A 21466-nucleotide genomic window follows, 5' to 3' on the forward strand; every position below is an offset into this window, starting at 1 on the left:
AAGCGCAAACTCCCTTAATGTGAAATGTAATTCAGTACCATTGACGTATACTGCAAATACATTGTTTGGAGTGCCGTTTAACTGTCGAGCCATGAAGCATCTGAAGAGTTGATGTTGAACATCAAATTGCTTCATTTGAAGAAATGAGCCAAAGCATGTATTGCCGAATTGTTGGAACTGATCGGGAGTAAGCTTATCTTTTAGCTGAGATACTATATCAGTGTTAGTGTAACTACTAATATGGGGTGCTAATTTTGGCTGGTGTTTCACAAACAAATCAATTCCCTGCAATGAACATTGAAAGATACATGTTAATACAGATGAATACATTGCAAAAATACATATTAAGATTTTTTGGAATACATGTAAGACATGATACAGTGACAAAGCCAAATGCATGTCAGACAACTACAAACACTTACAGAAGACTAGATACAGTGACAAGGCTAAATATATGCTAACATACTTTGTAACATACAGATATAATACAAAATATTTCAGATGAATACAACTGAATACATATGAATGCATATGAATACATTTGAGGTCAAACTGGACAATTGAATTATCACAAATATATATTAGCAAATGCTAAATACACATGAATACATATGAATACAGGTAAGATTACATTAAAAATGAACTGTTGGAAACAACCAAATACATATGAATACATAAACATACTGTAGAAGAAACAGACTACACTATACAAAAAGGTACAAAAATACAAAAAGATAGATATGAATACAACAGAATACATGTAACAAATACCAATTACCTTTTGGTTTCTTGAATCTTTCATAGGTTTTTTCCTCTTTGAGCCAACTTGATTTTTGGTTTCTTTTGAAGCTTCATCAACTTGGACTTCTTTCAACTTGTCTTTGTGTATTTTACTTCTTCTTTCATCAACTTTGGATGCTGATAAACCTGCAAAATCTTTCTCCGCTTGAGTCAGTTGCAACGAGAAAGAGGGCCCATCAAAATAGAGAATTTTGGTGGGTATACCTCTGGGTAGTCTGTTGAGTGGCGTTGCATCCGACATTAGAGAGAAAACTCAAAGAATCCTGGTGATTAACAATACAAATGGAAGATATATTAGAAAATTGTGTAAATTCGCTAAAAAAACTTATAGAAACAAACTAATGAAAAAGAAACCCTTTGCGAAGAAGAATTACCTACGGGGAGAAAATTTCCAAAATATTGTTAAGCTTGCGAAGAAGAATAGCCTTTGGGGCGATAATGGCGGAGGAGGGTTTTGGAAATTGGAAGTGTATGGAACGTGTGTTTGTGGGAGAAGAGGGAAAAGTGTATTGAAGAAGAGAGAGAAAAGCTGATGAGAGGAGATATACGCAAATTAGGTGGGAGAAAATAAAAAAATGAGATTAGAAAAATATTTTGTAGCATATATTAAGCCTTAATTTTAGGATGGAACTAAATTTAGATTTTTTGCTATAAACTAAAAAAGGTATTTATAGAATGTAATATTTTAAAAGGGTATTTATAGAATATAAATAGGGTACTAACCTATTCTATAGGTGGTAAAATTTCCTATATAAAATGGACAAGAAAATGAAAATATGGTTTTAGTGTACGTTAGTGCGTTATGTGCATGGGCCCTGAAAGTGACTTGGATTTATAATATTTACAAGATTGTGGTAGCTTCGAGATTCTTTTTAAATATTTTTTCACAATTTGATTTTTCAAATATCAAAAAAGAATTAACTTTTTTTTAAAAGTTGTCCTAGGAGTAAAGAGCCTAGGAGCATTTTTTGTATTTTCAATGAACAAATTAAGGTTAATATGGTCAATTATATTTACATTGTTAATTAATGTCAAAAGGTGAATTTCTTAATGTGTGTAAAAACAGCCAAAAATTACTTAAAATGAACCAAAGGGAGTACATATCATAGGATAAAATGTGTATATAATAGCTGGATTTGGTGAATGTATGGGTATTTGGTTGTTTTGGGATATGATGGGAAAAGTGGCCACTTTGAGAAATTTAGGCTTATTTTGGTACAAAGACTATAAAAAAGCATATCAAGTGGTGGTTGAGCCAATCTTGGGTAGTGCCCATAAGCTTATTAAATAATCTGTTTTATTCCTAATCTTGTTTTTTAATTTCAAATTTATCACAACTTTCTGAAGGGAAGGAGCTTTTTGTTTATCTTTTGAACGTACTTAAAGTTAGAATTGTTATATTCCAAGAAGGAAAACAAGTTAAAGTTGGAAGTTATTCTGTATAGAAAGTGTATGAAAATTAAGTTAGAGGTAACCAACGACATTAGAACATACAGAACTTGTTAAATATACATTACAAGGCGAGTTGATCGAAATCTTACACATTTTTTATGGAAATAAAAAAAAAAATCATTTCTTTTAGAAGAATTTTTAGGGGTAGGTACGTCCAATAAACAAAATGAAAAATATTTCTATATCAAACAATCCAGTAAAGTCTACCAAAAAAAAAAAAAAACCAAGATCTACTAAACTAAGACGATAATTCCTGTTTGTTGTGATGTCAAAATAATTATTATAATAAAGAAAAGCCGTCTCACGCAAATTAAAAACCAGACAAACTGGATAAATGTAGAGTATTCCTCGTTTTCCTCTTTTATTCTTTTTCTCTTTCCATTTTTTCCTTTTGGTTTTCCTTTCTTTCTTTTGTTTTTTATTAAACACGGGAGTGGTTGAGGGGTTGGAATGTCATTAGAGGTGGAACAAAGATTTGAACTTTAAAGGTTCGTAATTATAACTATTTTAAGTTAATAAATTCTAAATTAATAATTTATATATATTTAATGAATTTATTAAAACAAATACAAGATTTGAATAAAAGTTATTGGCTTCGACCGAATCCGTCACTCGACCCCTGCACTATGGCAAAATGGAGTTATCAAGTTGCGTTGAACTCCACTTACTTAGGGGTCGTTTGGTAGGGTGCATAAGAATAATGTTGAATAGGGTGTATTAGTAATGCTGGTATTAGTTATGCTTGCATTAGTTATGCTTGCATTAGTTATGCTGGTATTAGTTATACTGACATATTTCTTATCCATTGTTTGGTTTGATGTATTTAGCATTGCACAATTTCTAAAAGAATTACTTGTTTACAAAAATGCCCTCAAAACCAATCCATCACTCTAACTTTTTAAAAGAGACATATTTTGAGAAATATTTTTATATGAAAAAGTTTTAAAAAAATTATTTGATTTGTCTACATATATTGTAATATAGAACTAAATATTTATTTATAAAAAAAGGAATATGTTAAGTATTTATTTATTTACTAGAGCTATAATTTTATTTCTCACTACTTGGATTATTTTAAACTTGCATTTAATATAATAACTAGCATATTTTAATCAAGCATAAATTTTGAAGGATAATTTTGTCTTTAACTAAGCTAATGCATGCATTAAAACCCATTGCATTGCTAATACCATGATTTTTTATGCATTAGTTATGCATAGGATAATACCAAATAGGATGTATAAGTAATGCTTGCATAACTAATGCATAGGTTCAAAATGTCTACCAAACATGGTATTATTAATACACAACATTAATGCATGCATTATTTTATCTAATGCATCCTAACAAATGACCCGTTAACGTCATAGGTATTGTGGGCCCTGTATCACGAGACTTTGACATGGAAAATGGGCCCAAATGAGGCCCAGTGGATTTTCTAGGAGACAAAAATAGCAGTAAGTGGGCATTCCTCTTTTAAGATGTCTAAAAACTGGTGTTCCTGCATTTACTTGTGGACCTTCCTTGTTCCCTGCTTGTTTGTACCTCACACTAAACACTTCATTTTGGTGCCATCATTTTATACATAAAAGGTTCTATTAGTTTCTTTCACTTTTTCCAATATCAATACTATGCTTTTATTGCCACCAAGGAGTTTATATATATATATATATATATATATATATATATATATATATATATATATACATTTTTTATTAATAGTCTCGAATTCAAACTTTAAAAATTAACAAAAAAAAACTTTAATAGGAAGTATTTTTCACTTAACGGGCCTTGAGAGACACAAATTCCTATAAGTCAAATTAGCGGATACCAAATGGATAGTTAAACCAAAAAAGTGATGTTATGCCTGTTGAAAAATTAGTGATATCTCAAAAGGTAATGTCATCTTGGTTTAGAATTTTTTTTTTCTTTGAAGTATTATTTACATCTACTTATTATTTAGCAAATTCTTTTACATTTAATAAAGTCAAATTAGTCGTTACTAGCCATTATCTAGCCGTTAACTAACCGTTGGAGCAACACCTATATAAACATGGTATTTGAATAGCTTAAGACACACTTTCTAATATAACTTTCTGAATCATGTTTTCCTCCTATATGCTGGATTTCTTTCTTGGTTTTTCTACTAGTTTTGTTCCTAGAAGAGCTTATTAAATTCTAAGAATATGCCTAATTTTATTTATTATTGTGTGGGCAAAATATCTTTAAGGACGGTTTCCTTGACACGCCTCAAGCTAACTTCTATTCTCCCTAACCAATTTTACAACAATGCCTTGACCTCTAACATTTACAATCCTATCTAGATCTTTTTCCTTTACTTTTCGTCTTTTCTATTTATCGATTGTTAAGATGTAAAGATTCAACTTAAAGAAGTAAACCCAATTAGGAAAATTTGAACATTGGAATACTTGTTAGGGGCAAATGAAAATCATGATTTAGATCCAAGATTAGCAAATATCTATTCTCCTGCCAGCAAGGCGTCTAATATTCTCCCCCACATGTGCTATTGTTAGTGCATGTAAATATTTTGACAATCTGCTAATACAATACTTCCAGATAGATGATTCTTTTAGTAGGGCGCATCTAAATCTTGATGCGAATAGATATAGATTTTTCAACTGCTTCTAAAATATAATTTCATACTTTAATACCTAAATTGTAAGAATTATAAATTATACTCAATACTAAAAATATTTACCGGTGTTTGCAAACCTGTATTCAGAAGGCAAACTGTTTCACTACCAAATAAAATAGTCATCCTTTCTAGATTGTTTATGGAAAGCATAAATAAATATGTACAAAAACTCTATCAACTACAACAATTTATCATTTCTCCCCCCCCCCCCCCCTCTTTTTTTCGGTTGAGGGGTGTGGGTAGGATAAGGGAATTATATTTGAACAAGCTTTATTTATAAACCAACCACTGTCACAACGAATCAGAAGGAGTGAGGATATCTAATTATGAAAAACCAAAATCTTAGAGTCAAGCGCTAGCTTTGATGGCAGTGTTGGTTATCTGTTGCTCTAGGAAAGATTTATCAGATTTGTGGTCTCAAAACTGCTGCGTTATACTGATTAGGTACACCAAAAACAATGATTAAGGGGAATAAACATCACAAATAATCTTAACGAACTTTTAGCCGACTAAACAAATAGCAGCATTTAAATTTAATCAACTACAATAGGAATGTATATTTTCACACCATACCTATACCTTGTGGAAGTAGAGAGGTTGTTTCCGATAAACCCTCGGCTCAAGAAAAAAAAGTAGTGAAGAAGCCATATGGAAAAAATTAAACTAAATCAAAAATAAACATCTTTGCTAAATGCTAAGACTCCTTTCAGAATATAGAACAATTAACGAGAACAGCTAAGCTATCATTCCAGTGCAGTTAACACCAACTCTTTACCTACTATTACGGCAACCAAAATTCAAAAAGGATTATATACAATTAATATACTAATTCTCTTTTTAGAAAGGGAATTCTTAGATGAGATTTGCTCCAACCAGTAGCCCATTTGCTCCAATCTTGGTGGGCATGATTACCTTGGCAACCTGTGCTTGTGGGCTAGATAGGTTAAGCAGTGAATTAGTCCAGATGCACACAATATAGCCGTCACAATCGATAACCCTCAACAAAGAAAAAAGAAAAGGAAAAAAGATTATTCAGCAGAGTGCTGGCTGAAGAAATCAGCTCCACCCTCAATGTCATCTGTCTTGATGCTTCCACATTGAGCCATCAATATTCTGTATACTCTCCTAGAACAGATCTCTCCCAATTTTCTATCATCACCCAACATGTTTTCGACTTTCAAATCTTTCGGCAGAAATTCTTTCTCATGTACCTGAAATTTTCAAGAGAAAAAATGTCAAGAACTCACGTTACTCCTAAAGGATCAACATATTTAACGAATGATATGTGTAACGACCCGAACCGTCGTTTCCTGTATTTTCGTCCCGTATTCCCCGTTAAATGCTTATTCATGTTTCAATATGTGTACTTGGTGAATTTGAGTCAATTCGGATCGAGTTTGGTATGAAATGGGACAATTAGTCTCTTTAAGGAAGAATTAGTTTGGAAAAGTCAACCGGACGTTGACTTGTGAGTTAGAGGGCTCGGAATTGAATTCCGATGATTCAGTTAGTTTCGGGGGATGATTTAAGGCCTAGGAGCGCAATCGGAATTAATTTTGGAGGTCCGGTGAAGAAATTAGCTCATTTTGGCGAAGTTAGTATTTTGGCGATTTCCGGTTGATAGGTGAAATTTTGATCCGACGATCGGAATGGAATTCCGAGAATTTCTGTAGCTTCGTTATGTCATTTTGGACTTGTGTGCAAAATTTGAAGTCAATCGGACGTGATTTGATAGGTTTCGGCATCGGAAATAGAAGTTGGAAATTCTAAAGTTCATAAAACTTGGATTGGAGGTTGATTCATGATTTTAGCGTTGTTTGATGTGATTTGAGGCCTCGAGCAAGTCCGTAATGTATTTTGGGACTGGTTGGTATTATTGGTCGGGGTCCCGGGGGCCTCGGGTGTGTTTCGGATGCCCAACGGGTCATTTTTGGAAGATTTTTGCCGTTTTGAGCATAAATGTAATGATCTAAAGGTTCATTTTTAGTTCTAGAGATCCAAATTTGATTTCGAGACTTCCAGAATTTAAATCATGAATTATAGGACTGATCTGGAAATTTTGGTTTAATTTCATCAAGTCGCGATTGAGTTTTTGACGTGAAATGTGAGTTAATTGTTTAACGAGCGAAATGGGTATTGAACTGGGCAAACGAGCTCCGAATTGAGTTTCGATTGAAGGGTTGTGTTCGTATTATTATTTGTGACTCATAGGAACAAGAATCGTCTAATTCCGAGTTCGTATGATGGAGTTAGAGCCATTTTAGTGAAAAATGACTGTGATGCAAATTTCTTAAAAGCTGCTGTATTTTCTGCAGCAGTGAACAGTACCCGCGCGTGAAAAGGGAACAGTGACCTCACGCGCATGAACAGTGCCCTCGCATGAACAGTACCGAAAATTTCTGGACAGATTTAATGTCCAGCAGTCCGAGTTTGGTCATTTTTTTTGACTTCCAAGCTCGGATTTTGGGCGATTTTTAGCAAGAAATCTTGAGGTAAGTCACTTGTGATTATTTCTACTCCATAATATTGAATAATCATCGAATAATCCGACTAGATTACATGTTTTTGAGGAGTAAATTGAAGATTTAGGCCTAGGAATTTGAAAATAAGATTTGAAGATTTGAGGGGTCATTTGAACTCCGATTTTGGTAAATTTTATATGTACGGACTCGTGGCGAGACGAGGAATCCGGTGATGTGACTTTCGTAATTTTTCGAGAAGTGGGCCCGGGGCTCGGGTTTTGCGAATTTCGTGAATTTCGATATTTTTCGAGTCTTTTCGATTGGATTATATTCCCTTAGCCTATTGTAATGTATTCGTTGTGGTTTTGACCAGATTCGACGCGCGAAGAGGTAAATTCGAGAGGCAATGGCATAGCGGAGTAGACATTGGACCGTCTTGAGGTGAGTAATGATTTTAAATGATGCACTGAGGGTTTGAAACCCCGGATTGCACAACATACTGCTATGTTGAGATGAGACACGCGTTGTATGATGAGCGCGGGGTCATTTACTATTGGGGATTGTGACTTGGTCCATCCCAGTTGATATTTTTACCGCGTAATTGATAAAGATTTATTGTTTTTCACTATGATTGGGCTTATTGTCATATTTGGGCTTCGTGCCAATTATCTGAAATCTTTTGTGAATTTACATCATTATTTTCCTCACGAATTGAAATATTATTTGAACTCAGTCCAATTGAATTATATTATTTTGTGAACTCAGCTACATTTATACTCAACTCGAGATTTAATGATATTTATAATGCTGTTGAGCTGAGCACTATTGTTTTACTGATGCCCAAGAGGCTTATGATTATTTTCTGGACTGATTGAGGCCGAGGGCCATACGTGAGGATATGTTGAGTGATGTGAGGAGGCTTTCAGGCCTCGAGTGTTATATGAGGAGGCTTTCAGGCCTCGTGTGTGATGTGTGAAGGTTTTCAGGCCTATTGATATTGCGTTTGGGCTGTGGGAGTGGGCCCGAGAGGCCGTTGCTTGTGTGTGGTGAGTTGGGAGTGAGCCCGAGGGGCTGATGTTGTGTGCTGGTGAGTTGGGAGTGAGCCCGAGGGGCTGATACTATACTGAGATTTACATATTGAGCCCGAGGGGCAAACTTTCGATTTATCCTTACTATGGAAATTATTTGTCTTTACTGTTTTAAAAGAAGAATTATCTGATACTCACTATTTTACTGTATAACTGATTTTACTGCTTGGGATAGCGCTATATTGTGCCGTTATGAGATTTCATGTTTTCAGTCGTTATTATTTTTATTACTCACTGGGTCAGAGTACTCACATTACTCCCTGCACCATGTGTGCAGATACAGGCAGAGCTGAGTTCGCTCCTGAGCGCTGATTCTTTCCAGACCAGGCGGTGACTAGGAGTAACGAGGTAGTTGTTGACGTCCGCAACCCCGTTTTCTCCATTATCTTTGTTATTTATGATAATTCCAGACTTTGTAAAATATTAGTAAACTCTGTAGTAGCTCATGACTTGTGACACCCCGATTTCGAGCTGAGTTGGGAGGGTTTTCCTTGTTCTATCACGTTTATTTCGCATTTAAGATTATATTGCCCATGATTTAGACTTATTCCTGCTAAGTAATTATAAAGAGATGTACTGTTTTGTTGATTGGCTGGCCTTGTCCTCACGAGAGGCGCCATCACGACCGGGTTGGGATTTTGGGTCGTGACAATATCCACAAAAGTTCAATTCATATCCTAAAATTTAAATTTATAGCCTAAAATTCCAATACATAAACTAAAAGTCCAATTCATATCCTAAAAGTCCAATTCATATCCTAAAGGCTCAATTCATATCCTAAAAGTTCAATTCCACAATGTAAAAAGAGGAGGGATTATCCCCTTCATACTAAATAATTGACTACAAAACCTACTTGAAATCCCTGATATCATTAGTTTAAGAAATAAGAACTACGTACTAACACAAATGTAAAGACAACTAAACCCAATATCTAGGGTAAAAGTTTAATTAATCGGCATTGAAGCCTGGATATATCATAATATCCAAGGGGAATGAAGGAAATTTTATCGCCTACCGATTTACTTGGATCCATGTAAACATGCAAAAGAGATTTCATTGTGGGATATTTCTTCCATATGGCAATGGCAAATCGAGGTTGAACCTTTGGAATAGCCACCAATGCTTTCAACCTGCATGAGAGGACAGTTCATCAAATAATAATGCAGCACCCAAAACCAATGTAGCATCAAAGACACCAAAATGGGTAAAGTGGTAAACACGTGTAGAAAGGTAAGCCATGATGGTTTAAGGGATGGTAGTTTTCTTTTACCCACTAACATAGAATTAACAATTTTGAAACTTCAGCCCAAAAAGAAGCACCAAAGTACACTAGAAACTAGCCAAGACAAAACTAGCTAAACTGTGATCAACTCTGTGTCCTTTGGAGTCGAATGCAGCAGAGAAGACGGGATAAAGTATCAACAGTAAAGGATAAATATCTCTCTGAGTATACAGGACTGGTGATAGAATAAGCACATAGAAAAAGAGAAAAAATGCGACTTAAAACTCAAAGATAGAGAAATAACTCAAATTTGCAGAATTTGACAAAACTAACTTGGAACACGTTCCCTATATATAAGTATGATCTTGCTTTGCTTTGATAAGCCCTAAAAGATGACTGCAAGAGCTTAGCAACATAAAGAATACATTCAATTAGAAGGTTTCCCTGGGCAATATTGAGGGCCTAGCACAAGTTTTCAATTGCAAGGTCAGGGCACTTCCTACAACTTTTCTTGGTTTACCATTAAGAGCTTCTACAGGGACCAAACTGTTTGGGACCTGGTAATTGAAAGGGTATAAAAGAGGCTAGCAGGTTCGGCAAAAAGGTACTTATCCAGAAGAGGAAGGAAGTATTGATCAGAAGTGCAAAATCGAGTTATCCCCATATAATTCAGGTCCTTGTTACACGCTCCAGTTAGTGTTACAAGGAAGTTTGGAAAAGATGTAGAGAGATTTTCTATGAGATGGTTCAAATGGGGAAAGTTTAACTTGGTAAATTGGGAGACTGTCACCACACCGAAGTGTTGGGGTGGAATTGGATTAAAGATCAAACGTTTTTAACAAGGCATTACTGAGAAACTGGTTATAGAGATTCGGAATAGAGGAGAATGTTTTTTGAAAGGAGGTGATTGCGGAGAAGTATGGGGTTTTCGAAGATGGTTGGAGAACAACAAATATATACTGAGAAACTGGTTATAGAGATTCGGAATAGAGGAGAATGCTTTTTGAAAGGAGGTGATTGCGGAGAAGTATAGGGTTTTCGAAGATGGTTGGAGAACAACAAATGTATCACTTAATGTGTGCGGGCTATAGAGAAATATATTCAAGGGTTGGGGAGAGTTTAATGGAAACACATCATTCAGAGTGGGTAATGAGAGTAGGGTAAGTTTTTGGGAATATAAGTGGTGCGGGGACAACATTTTGTGAATCACATTTCCAAACATGTATAGAATCCCATGCCAAAAGGAAATGCCCATCAATCGGGTGTATTGGGATTTGAGTTTTAGGAGGAACTTACAAAATTGGGAGGTTGTAGAATTTTAAAATTCGGCCAAGTTGCTTCACAAAGAGCTTCTGACTAGGGAAAGGTGTGTTTTTTTCTAAGGGTGGCATGTGCACTGGTCCAGGCCCGGGACCACGGACTATGTGGGCTTCTGGTCCTAAACGGGCCTTAATGTTAGAACTGGGACCGTGGGGGTGGGCCGGTCCTTCACAAAAAGACCGCAAGACCGGGACTGGTGCGGTCCCTGGCGGGCCTAAACGGTCCCAACGGTCAGAAATTTAAAAAAAAAAATCTGCCCGTTTGGGCATTTAAAAACTAGCCGTTTGGTCTGCCAAAATAGTCGTTGGCTATTTATAAAATAGCCATTTAACCCCCCCCCCCCCCAAAATTTTGTTTTAACCCCAAAATTTTTATAATTACACTTTTTCCTTATTTTCAACACCCCCTCATTCTTTCATTTTTCTCACAAAATTATCAATCTCTCTCTAATTTTCTTCTATAATTGCTACTATTACTTACTTTATTGTTATAATTTGTGAAAAAATTGCGAAGTTGGTGAATTGAAGTCTTCAAGTCTTCAACGATAATCAATTTTCAACAAGTTGTTCGTCAATTCGGTAAACTCGCTCCAACTCTTAATTTTTAATATTATGTTTTGTTTGTTTTATTTATTTTCTATTATTTGATTAATTAAGATCACTTCATTAAAAAACAATTTGGTAAAAATAAAGAAAAATCCAATAGTGGCGAATCTAGTGGCCACTCAGTTCCTCCTCCACTTTCCCCGGCTCCCCGACCCAAACCTCATACCCGTCCTACACCTGCTATTCTTAATAGCGATAATAGTTTATTACAATTTACTGAGAGTCAATTTTGCAATAATGTTGGAGCTGGTGAACAATTAGACCATGAATTACTGAACGCTCTTTATTCTAATCCAACTATTTATGAAAATGATGAGGAGGAAATAGATTTTGATGAAACTCAACCGGATGACGATACACCCCACTAGTCCTGCTCCTGAAGTTAACGTAACTAATGATAATCCAAATGATGCCCCGTCTGATACTCCTGTTACTGCCCCTATTGTTTTTAGACAACGTACCAAACAGACAGAAACATCTATTGTTTGGCTATTTTTTACTCAACTAATTCCACAAAATAAGGCTAAGTGTAAAACTTGTGGCAAGGAGTTAGCTTTTAAATATTTTGGAGGTCGGGGGGGAGGGGGGACGGGAACTTTGGCTAGACACATATTGATACACCCTCAAGATAAAGTCAAATATCTTCGTATGAAAGCTTTGGCCGAGGGGACAACTGTACCTACTCCTAGTCAGGTTGACTCTAGTACCGGGTCAAATCAATTTCAACCGGGAATTAACACTATTACCGCTAGTATTTTATATTATGATCCAAAAAAAGATTGGAAAGAATTGGCAAAAATGGTTACTGTTATGTGCTTACCCTATAGTTTTCCTTCTGACAGTCACTTTGTGCATTATATTAGAAAGAATTTTAATCCTACCTATAAAGGTTTTCCTCGCACAACCATAAAGAGCGATATTTATAAATATAAACATGAATACACAATATATGCGCTATTTATTTACTCATATAAATTGTCGTGTTGCTATTACAACTGATATTGGTAGAAGTGGTAGTGACTGTGATTACCTTATTGTTACCAGTCATTGGATTGATGAGGATTGGATAATGCAAAAGCGCATTATTGCTTATTGCTAGCACACTTACGGATATTTGTAGATATTTTTGCATTAGTGATAAAATCATGTCAGTTTCAATAGATAATGCTACTAGTAACACAAATGTTGTAGCCTTGTTTACCACTACACTAAGTCCTGCATTTAGTAACATTTTTCATGTTAGATGTATTTGTCATATTTACCATTTAGTTGTGGGTGATGGTATGAGAATTTTAAATATTGAAATTGAAAAGGTTAAAATGACTCTTAACAAACTGTAGAAGTAGACTTAGAGAATATTTTAAAAGATGCGATGAATTTGGCATAAGAGAAAGAAAGGTTCCTAAACCTTGTCCCACTAGATGGAATTACATGTATGAAAGTTTAGCTATTGCATATGAATATAGAAACCCCATAAACTCAACGTTTAATGCTCATGTAAGTGATGATAATGAGCATCTTACAAATGCGGATTGGGCTAACGTTAAAATGCTTGTAGATTTTTTAGAAAAATTTCATATTGCTACAAATGAATTTTCTGGGTAATATTATCCGACTATTTCTAACTGTTTAGTTTATATTGCAGAACTTGCAAATTTGTTTGCTCATTTTTCAGAGGGTGTGGAAATTTATAAAATTGCTGTTGATTCTATGAGAAAAAAGTTTAAAAAATATTTTTTCCCTATTTATAGTGTTGTTGCCTTGTTAAATCCTACTATGAAATTAGCAGGTCCTCATTTTTGGTATGAAACTGTTTATAATGGTTTAGCACTTGAAGATGAGGAGTTGTCTAAACTTCCGGAAGCAATAGCCTCAATTAGAATATATGCCCAAACTATTTATAATGCTTATCAAGTTGCATTAGATCATGCTAGACCAAATGTTCCAACTCCTTCTTCTGGTTCTCAATCATCAAAAAGAACTGCAGGAGCAAGGGCACTTGGTGCTTGGGCGGGGTTCAGGGGTTCTCAAGGTTCTACTACTAGTAATTTTTCACAACTAAATGAGCTTGAAGTTTATTTGTCACGGGGATATGAGGAAGTGAATCTCGACGGCTCCTTTAATATTTTGGAATGATGGAAGAACAAAGAAAAATACTTTCCGGTTCTTTCAAGAATGGCCCGAGATATTTTAACTATTCAAGCGTCAACAGTGGCATCAGAGAGCGCTTTCAGTCAAGCAAGACTTCAACTCGGTGATTATAGAGCGTCTATGAGCGAGAGCTTGGAAAAATCAGTACTTTTCAGATATTGGATCCATTCGGAAAGAAGAAATTTTGGACTTGTTGAATCACAACCAGAGGTAGACGAAGCTTACGAAGAAATGCTAGCTGAACTTGCGGAGGATTCTGCTTCGCCCAGAAGCGGTGATGACCAAGCTTCTTTTCCGCCACCACCAACGGAAATTCCTCCGGACCTTAATAGATTTATGAAGTTTGTAACTTATATGAACAAATATTAGTATGTATTATCTAACTTGTATTTTGGCACATCTTGATTAGCTTCTTTTCCTTCTTAATAGTGGTATTAACACCTCGTTGTGCTCATTCCATAGGGGGAGGAAGACTAAGAGAGATATTGCCATGTTTTTTAATGCTATAATAAAATTATAATGCATTGCTTTGAATATCTCTTTACAATATTTTTGTCTTTAAATTTGAATTAAAAAATTTAGGTCACAATTTTATATATAATTTACAAGGAATTGCCTTAGATATTTTTATTTCCATCTTTTTTCTCTAACTTCTATAAAAAATTTAAAAAAAAGTATCTGTTGGACCCACTTAGGCCCGGAACCAGCCCAGTTAGCCCGGGACCATTAGTTCGTGGGCCCGGTCCCAGTCCGGTTCCTACAAAAAGTCCATCAGGACCGGGACCGCGAGGCCCGTTTAAATTGGGACCGGGACCGTGAGAACCGGCCCACACGCCACCCTTAGTTTTTTCACTTGGCTAGTTGTGAGGGCGGTGATCTTGACAGCAGAGAATATGAGGAAACCCAATTAGTGCTTCATGCGCAAAAACTCAAGAGAAGATGCAAGTCATCTCGCTTTACATTGTCAGATCGCGTCCTATTTGTGGTGGGAAACCCTGAGAAAGTTCGAACTCCGGTGAGTTATGCCAAGCATGATGAAAGAAGACGGAAGAGAAGAAGCAGGCAATGAGATATGGCTTCTCTAGCATCTATGTGGATCGTATGGAAAGAGACAAATAGAAGAGCTTTTGGTGGAGTAGAAAAGAATTTTGCACACTTTAAGGTTAGTCTTATTCCTCAATTTCTATGTTCCTATATGCATAGAAGATTGAGTGTCTTTGGAAGAAAAACATATCTTTTTGTAAGATTTTCTACGTTTTAATATAATTCTTGTATGTGGGTGTGTTTTTTGCCCTCTTTTAATAAAATTTATTACTTTATCAAAAAATATAAAGAAGTTTCTTGGTAAGAGAAAAATTTAAGCCAAAATCGTAATCACAAATTTGAGCCAAAAATAGTAATCACAGCCTCGGGAGTACATTTTGACTCATTACTCACATTCAACTTATTCTACAAATTCACGCCTATTTAAATACAATACAACCATATTTTCTTGAATTTAAAGGTATATCAATATATATAACTTAAAAAACATCTTCTCCTCTGCACAAATTAGCTCCAAAACAGACGAAGTGGAATAACAAGAGCTTTTGACCATCACATGTGTTTATGGACATTGGGAAATTCCAAACTTAAAAAATCAAAAACAGACCAAGCACTTACCAGGGGCTCTTTTTTATCATGTCCTTGTCAGCGCAACTCTTGAGAATAAGAGAACCATTTGCATTAACAGAAAGTCTTGTTAACTTGTTTATGTAGAACAAAAGATCATGAACTTCTTAGCACAAAACATCTTAGACATACAAAACGGTAGAATGAAACATTAACATATCTTTCATCTCTATTTATTATATAGGCAGGTTTCCCAAAGCATCACATTCTTATTTGAACAAGATCAGAAAAGACATAAAAACAACTTTTTCCCCATTCAACAAAGTATAGGAACTCTCTATGACCACATTCCATTAATAGTGGAGGTCTCTAGTAGGGTTGACTATGGGGGCGGTATTACCCGTAATCGGTCTGGTCCGCACCGTTACCGGTCCGTCCTGGTCCGACTGGGAGGGTAGGGGTAAGGGATTAGGGGAAGGGGAGTGGGAGGGAACCGAATAAAGTACCCTTAGAACCGGTCCAGTTGGTAACGAACCAGTACATTAACGCTTTTATTTTTTTAAATCTAGCCGCTTTTTAACCGTTAGCCAACGGTTATTTTTTTTAAAATAGCTGTTGGCAACAGCCAAAAATGGGCATTTTTGCCTCTCTACCCGCTAACACCCACCGGAAACAGCTTTTCTGCCCTTCCAAGGTAAGGGTAAGGCTTCTTACATCTTACCCTCCCAGACCCACTTGTGGGAAATTACTAGGTTTATTATTGTTGTTGTTACCCGCCAACACCCTCTACCCCATAAATTATGTTTTTAACCTCTAAATTTGTTAAATTACACTTAAGCACTATTTTAAAACTATAAATACCTCATTTCATTCTTTCATTTTCAACACAAAACTCTCATCTCTCTAATTCTCTATCTCTCTCTAATTGCAATTAATGTTCTAGCATTCTATTCTTTTGCTATAATTTTTCAAGCATCAACATCAATTATATGGCAGTGTATTTTCCCTTAGCACTACACTACTAGTCGGAGTAATTTTCTCCATCCACATCAATTATAAGTAGACGTTTACATTGGCGTTTAGTGCACTCGTTCCAACTTTTATTAATTTTCGCATTTATTTTTGTTATACCTGTGTTACTATTTGTTGTTATTTAATTATTTAGTAACAAATGGCTCCTAAACTGGTAAAAAAGGTATATAATAAATTGACAAAGGGTATTGCTAGTTCTAGTAATCCTAATCCTATTGATGACTTCACTCACATAGATGAAACACCTTTCTATCATGATGTTAGTGTTAATTATCAATCACTAGATCACGAATCACTACAAGAACAATATGCTGATCATGAAAATTTGAGGATGAAGGAGAAGAGAATGATAACTTATATGAAACACCCACTAGTCAGGTTCCGACAGCTCCAACTCAAAGTCAATCTCAGTTTGGAGCTGATGTTCCGTTACCTCCCACTAGACAGCCAGTTGAACGTAAAAATGATCAATTTTTTGACAATGATTTACACAGGATAAGGTTAATGAAAAAGCTATTTGTAAAATTTGTCAACAACGTTTATCTTTGATTAAAATATATTTGATCATGGCGGGACGGGGAATTTAAAGAAGCATATGAAAATTCATCACAAAGTTGTTTGGCTTGTAGAGAGGGGGGTCCCCGTTCTGAAACAAATCCATCCCAGTCCGGGCATGGTTCTCATACTATACAACCACAAATCAACCATATGACATAGGTCTTCTCCTTATGACCCAAAAAAGGACTGGAAAAATATAGCAAAAATGGTTGTTGTAGAGGATTTGCCTTTTACTTTTCCATCATCTGATTGGTTTATTCGTTACATACAAGAAACATATAATCATGCTTTTCAAGGTTTTCCTCGAACAACTGTTGAAATGATGTTTTTAAATTTCAACATGAATATCAAAAATATTTACGTTATTTATTTTTCCACTTAGACGGTAAAGTTTCTATCATTTCAGACATAGGGCGTAGTGTCAATGGTTATGGTTACTTAACAACTTATGTCATTGGATAGATAACTACTGAGCTATACAAAAACGTATTATTGGTTATAGATTGTTGATGGCCGACACACTGGCATTTTTATTTCTAAACAAATTAAAAAAAATTATGATTTTTATGGACTTTCTAACAAAATTATTCTATTACTTTAGATAATGCTTCTAGTAACAATTCAGCTATAGGAGTTTTGAAAACTTGATTAGCTCTACCTTATTCCGAAATTATTCCATATTAGATGTATATTAGATGGTCAACTACGGCGAACTATGTGAGGAAGGCGGCGAGAGAGGTGCTAGGTGTATCGAAGGGTTTTTCTGGCAGACACCAAGGAAACTGGTGGTGGAATGACATAGTCCAAGGTAAAGTGGAGGCGAAGAAGGTAGCGTACACGAAGTTGGCAGGGAGCTCAAGCGAGGAGGAGAGGAGAGCGAATAGAGAGAGGTACAAAGTGGCTAGGAAAGAGGCGAAGCTGGCGGTCACGGAGGCTAAGAATGAATCGTTTAGCCGTATATACGAGGAATTAGGGGAGAAAGGAGGGGACATGAAGTTGTTTCGGCTGGCTAAAGCGAGGGAGAGGAAGGCCCGGGATCTGGACCAAGTGAGGTGCATCAAAGATGAGGATGGTAGAGTATTGGTGGGAGATCCCTAGATTAAGCAGAGATGGCAGACGTACTTCTATGGTCTTCTAAATGAGGAGGGGGACCGGGATATAGCGCTAGGGGACTTGGGGCATTCGGAGAGTCTCCGAGATTTTAGGTATTGCAGGCGCATTAGGGTCGACGAGGTCGTGGGGGCTTTGCGTAAGATGAGTAGGGGTAGAGCGACCGGGCCAGATGAAATTCCGGTTGAGTTTTGGAAGTATGTGAGTAGAGCAAGATTGGAATGGCTAACTGGGTTGTTCAATGTAATTTTTAGGACGAAAAGGATGTCGGGGGAATGGAGGTCGAGTACAGTGGTACCGTTGTACAAGAACAAAGGTGATATCCAGTGTTGTAACAATTATAGGGGTATCAAGTTACTTAGCCATACCATGAAAGTCTGGGAGAGGGTGGAGGAGGTGAGGGTGAGGAAGACGACGTCTATATCCGACAATCAGTTTGGGTCCATGCCGTACCGCTCCACTACGGAAGCTATCCACCTTATTAGGAGGTTGGTGGAACAGTATAGGGATAAGAAGAAGGATCTGCATATGGTGTTTATTGACTTGGAGAAAGCGTATGATAAGATTCCTAGGGAGGTGCTCTGGAGATGTCTTGAGGCGAAGGGCGTGCCGGTAGCCTACATAAGAGCGATCAAGGATATGTATGATGGAGCTAAGACTAAGGTTAGGACTGTGGGAGGCGACTCGGAGCATTTCCCGGTTGTTATGGGATTACACCAAGGCTCTGCGCTTAGCCCATTCTTATTTGCTTAGGTGATGGATGCTTTGACACATCATATTCAAGGGGAGGTGCCATGGTGTATGTTATTTGCTGATGACATTATTCTAATTGACGAGACGAGGGCAGGTGTTAACGAGAGATTGGAGGTTTGGAGACAGACTCTCGAGTCTAAGGGTTTCAAATTAAGCAGGTCTAAGACAGAGTACCTGGAGTGCAAGTTTAGCACTGAGTCGAGAGATGTAGGCGGGGACGTGAGGCAAGTCACAGGTCATCCCCAAGAGAGATAGTTTCAAGTACCTTGGGTCGGTGATTCAAGGGGACGAAGAGATCGACGAGGACGTCACTCACCGCATAGGGACAGGCTGGATGAAATGGAGGCTTGCATCTGGAGTCTTGTGTGACAAGAAAGTGCCACCGATACTCAAAGGTAAGTTTTATAGAGTTGTGGTTAGACCGGCAATGTTGTATGGGGCAGAGTGTTGGCCGGCTAAGAACTCCCATATCCAGAGGTTGAAAGTAGCAGAGATGCTGAGGTGGATGTGCGGGCACACTAGGTTAGACAAGATCAGGAATGAAGATATTCGGAGGAAGGTGGGTGTCGCCCCTGTGGATGACAAGATGCGGGAAGCGAGGCTCAGATGGTTTGGGCACGTACAGAGGAGAAGCATCGATGCTCCGGTGAGGAGGTGTGAGCGGTTGGCCGTGGTGGGCACGAGAAGAGGTAGAGGGAGACCTAAGAAGTATTGGAGAGAGGTGATCAGGCAGGACATGGTTCGTCTGTAGATTTCCGAGAACATGGCCCTTGATAGGAAAGCCTGGAGGACTAGCATTAGAGTTGTAGGATAGCGGTAGTGGAGCTTTCCTTACTGCATGCCGGGGGTGAGGGGTTGGATTAGGGTTGATCTTAGATGGTTTGCAGTTTATGTTGAACCCACACTATTCTTGTTGTTTATCTTAGATTCCTTAGACTCTGGTTACTGTTATTGCAAGTCATTCATCTTTTGATTTTTATGCTTCTGTTACTATAATGGTTTTTACTGGAGTTACTAATGAATTCTCTTTTCTATTCTTGTTTTCCTTGTTTTTCTTTATTTCCGTCGTTCTGAGCCGAGGGTCTATCGGAAACAACCTCTCTGTCCTACCGGGGCAGGGGTAAGGTCTGCGTACACATTACCCTCCCCAGACCCCACTATGTGGGATTTTACTGGGTAGTTGTTGTTGTTGTTGTATTAGATGTACATGTCATATTTATAAGTTAGTTGTTCAAGATGGACTTCTTTTGTTTGGCACTACTCTTGACAAAATCCGGTTTGCAGTTGGTTATATTTTTCGCTCTCAAATATCTATTAGATATAGAGAATTTAAGATACATTGTGGTGCTTGCGAATTACCCTTTAGAAAAATTCCTAAAGAAGTTCCAACTAGATGGAATTCAGTATATGATACGTTGTCTATTGCTCACAGATATTGATTGCCGATTACCAACATGGTTTAATGCACATGTTTCTTTTGTTCAAGATATGATAATAGATGATGATTGGGATACCACTTTTTATTTTATTCAATTTTTGGAGAAAAAAAATATGTGCTACTCAAGAATTTTCTGGAGTATATTATCTGACTATTTATAGCATGTTAATTTATATAGCTGGAATTTCAATGTTATTTTATGAATATAAATAAAAAGAAGAATATAAAGGTGTTCAAATAACAACAACAACAAAAAAAAACCCAATATGATCTCAACAGGTGGGGTTTGAGGAGGGTAGTTTGTACGCAAACCTTACCCTCACCTAATGCAGGTAGAGAGGCTGTTTCCAATAGACACTCGGCTCAGGCAGGGTAAGAAGAAGAGGAAAGCAAGGAAGGAAGAAAGAAAGAAGCGAAAAGAAAAAGGGAGAGATAAATGATAAGTAGTACCAAATAATAGCAACAGGGAATACAATACCTGAGATGAACAAAACCACATAACGTAAAAATCTAAGAATATGAAGGGACATGCATGCTACTAAGACAATCGGTGACCTTCTACCTTAATCCTCGACCTCCACACCCTCCTCTCAAGGGTCATGTCCTCAGTGAGCTGAAGCAGCGTCATGTCCTATTTAATCACCTCCCCAGTACTTCTTATGTCTTGGCGGCACATTCTTATCACATAAAACACCGGAAGCGAGCCTCCACTTTATCAATCCCGCTCCGATGCGATGTGCGACATCTTCGTCAATCGCCCCATTACCCTGGATAATAGACCCGAGATACTTAGAACTCGCTCTCTTAGGGATAACTTGAGCATCAAGTTTTACCTCTATGTCTGCTTCATAGGTCCCGTCACTGAATCTGCACTCCAAGTATTCTGTCTTGGCTCTACTCAGTTTGAAACCTTTAGACTCCAAGGTCTGTCTCCAAACCTCCAACCTCGCGTTAACTCTGCTTCGCGTCTCGTCAATCAGCACTATATCATCGGCAAATAGCATGCATCAAGGCACCTCCCCTTGGATGTGTCGCGACAGTACATCCATTGCAAAGGCAAATAAAAATAGGCTAAGAGTCGATCCCTGGTGCAACCCCATCACCACAGGGAAATGCTCCGAGTCACCACCCACAATCCTCACCCGAGTTTTAGCATCATCATACATATCCTTAATCACCTTAATGTACGCTACAGGAACGCCGCTAG

General features: G+C 37.1%; 1 protein-coding gene and 1 long non-coding RNA gene across 5 annotated transcripts in view; one reads left to right on the forward strand and one right to left on the reverse strand.

The window, feature by feature from the left end:
* Positions 1-5399: 5399 nt before the first annotated feature.
* LOC107813050 (crossover junction endonuclease EME1B-like) overlaps positions 5400-21466 on the reverse strand; it is a 39732-nt gene continuing 23665 nt past the window's right edge. For 3 of the 4 annotated variants that reach the window (XM_075224998.1, XM_075225000.1, XM_075224997.1), the window contains 2 exons: positions 9475-9589; positions 5400-6120 (listed from right to left, as the gene is read on the reverse strand). In XM_075224998.1, the coding sequence (XP_075081099.1) occupies positions 5938-6120; positions 9475-9589 (298 nt within the window). In that variant the 3' untranslated portion in view covers positions 5400-5937. Of the gene's footprint in view, positions 6121-9474; positions 9590-15419; positions 15458-21466 lie in introns of all 4 variants that reach the window. The other variant, XR_012696506.1, reaches the window with a different exon arrangement.
* Positions 6127-9108, forward strand: LOC142166260 (uncharacterized). Its single transcript, XR_012696507.1, has 3 exons — positions 6127-7401; positions 7745-7812; positions 8737-9108. It is a non-coding gene; the product is annotated as an uncharacterized LOC142166260 (long non-coding RNA).

The sequence above is a fragment of the Nicotiana tabacum genome, chromosome 11 (assembly GCF_000715075.1).
Source record: "Nicotiana tabacum cultivar K326 chromosome 11, ASM71507v2, whole genome shotgun sequence".
Taxonomy (NCBI): Eukaryota; Viridiplantae; Streptophyta; class Magnoliopsida; order Solanales; family Solanaceae; genus Nicotiana; species Nicotiana tabacum.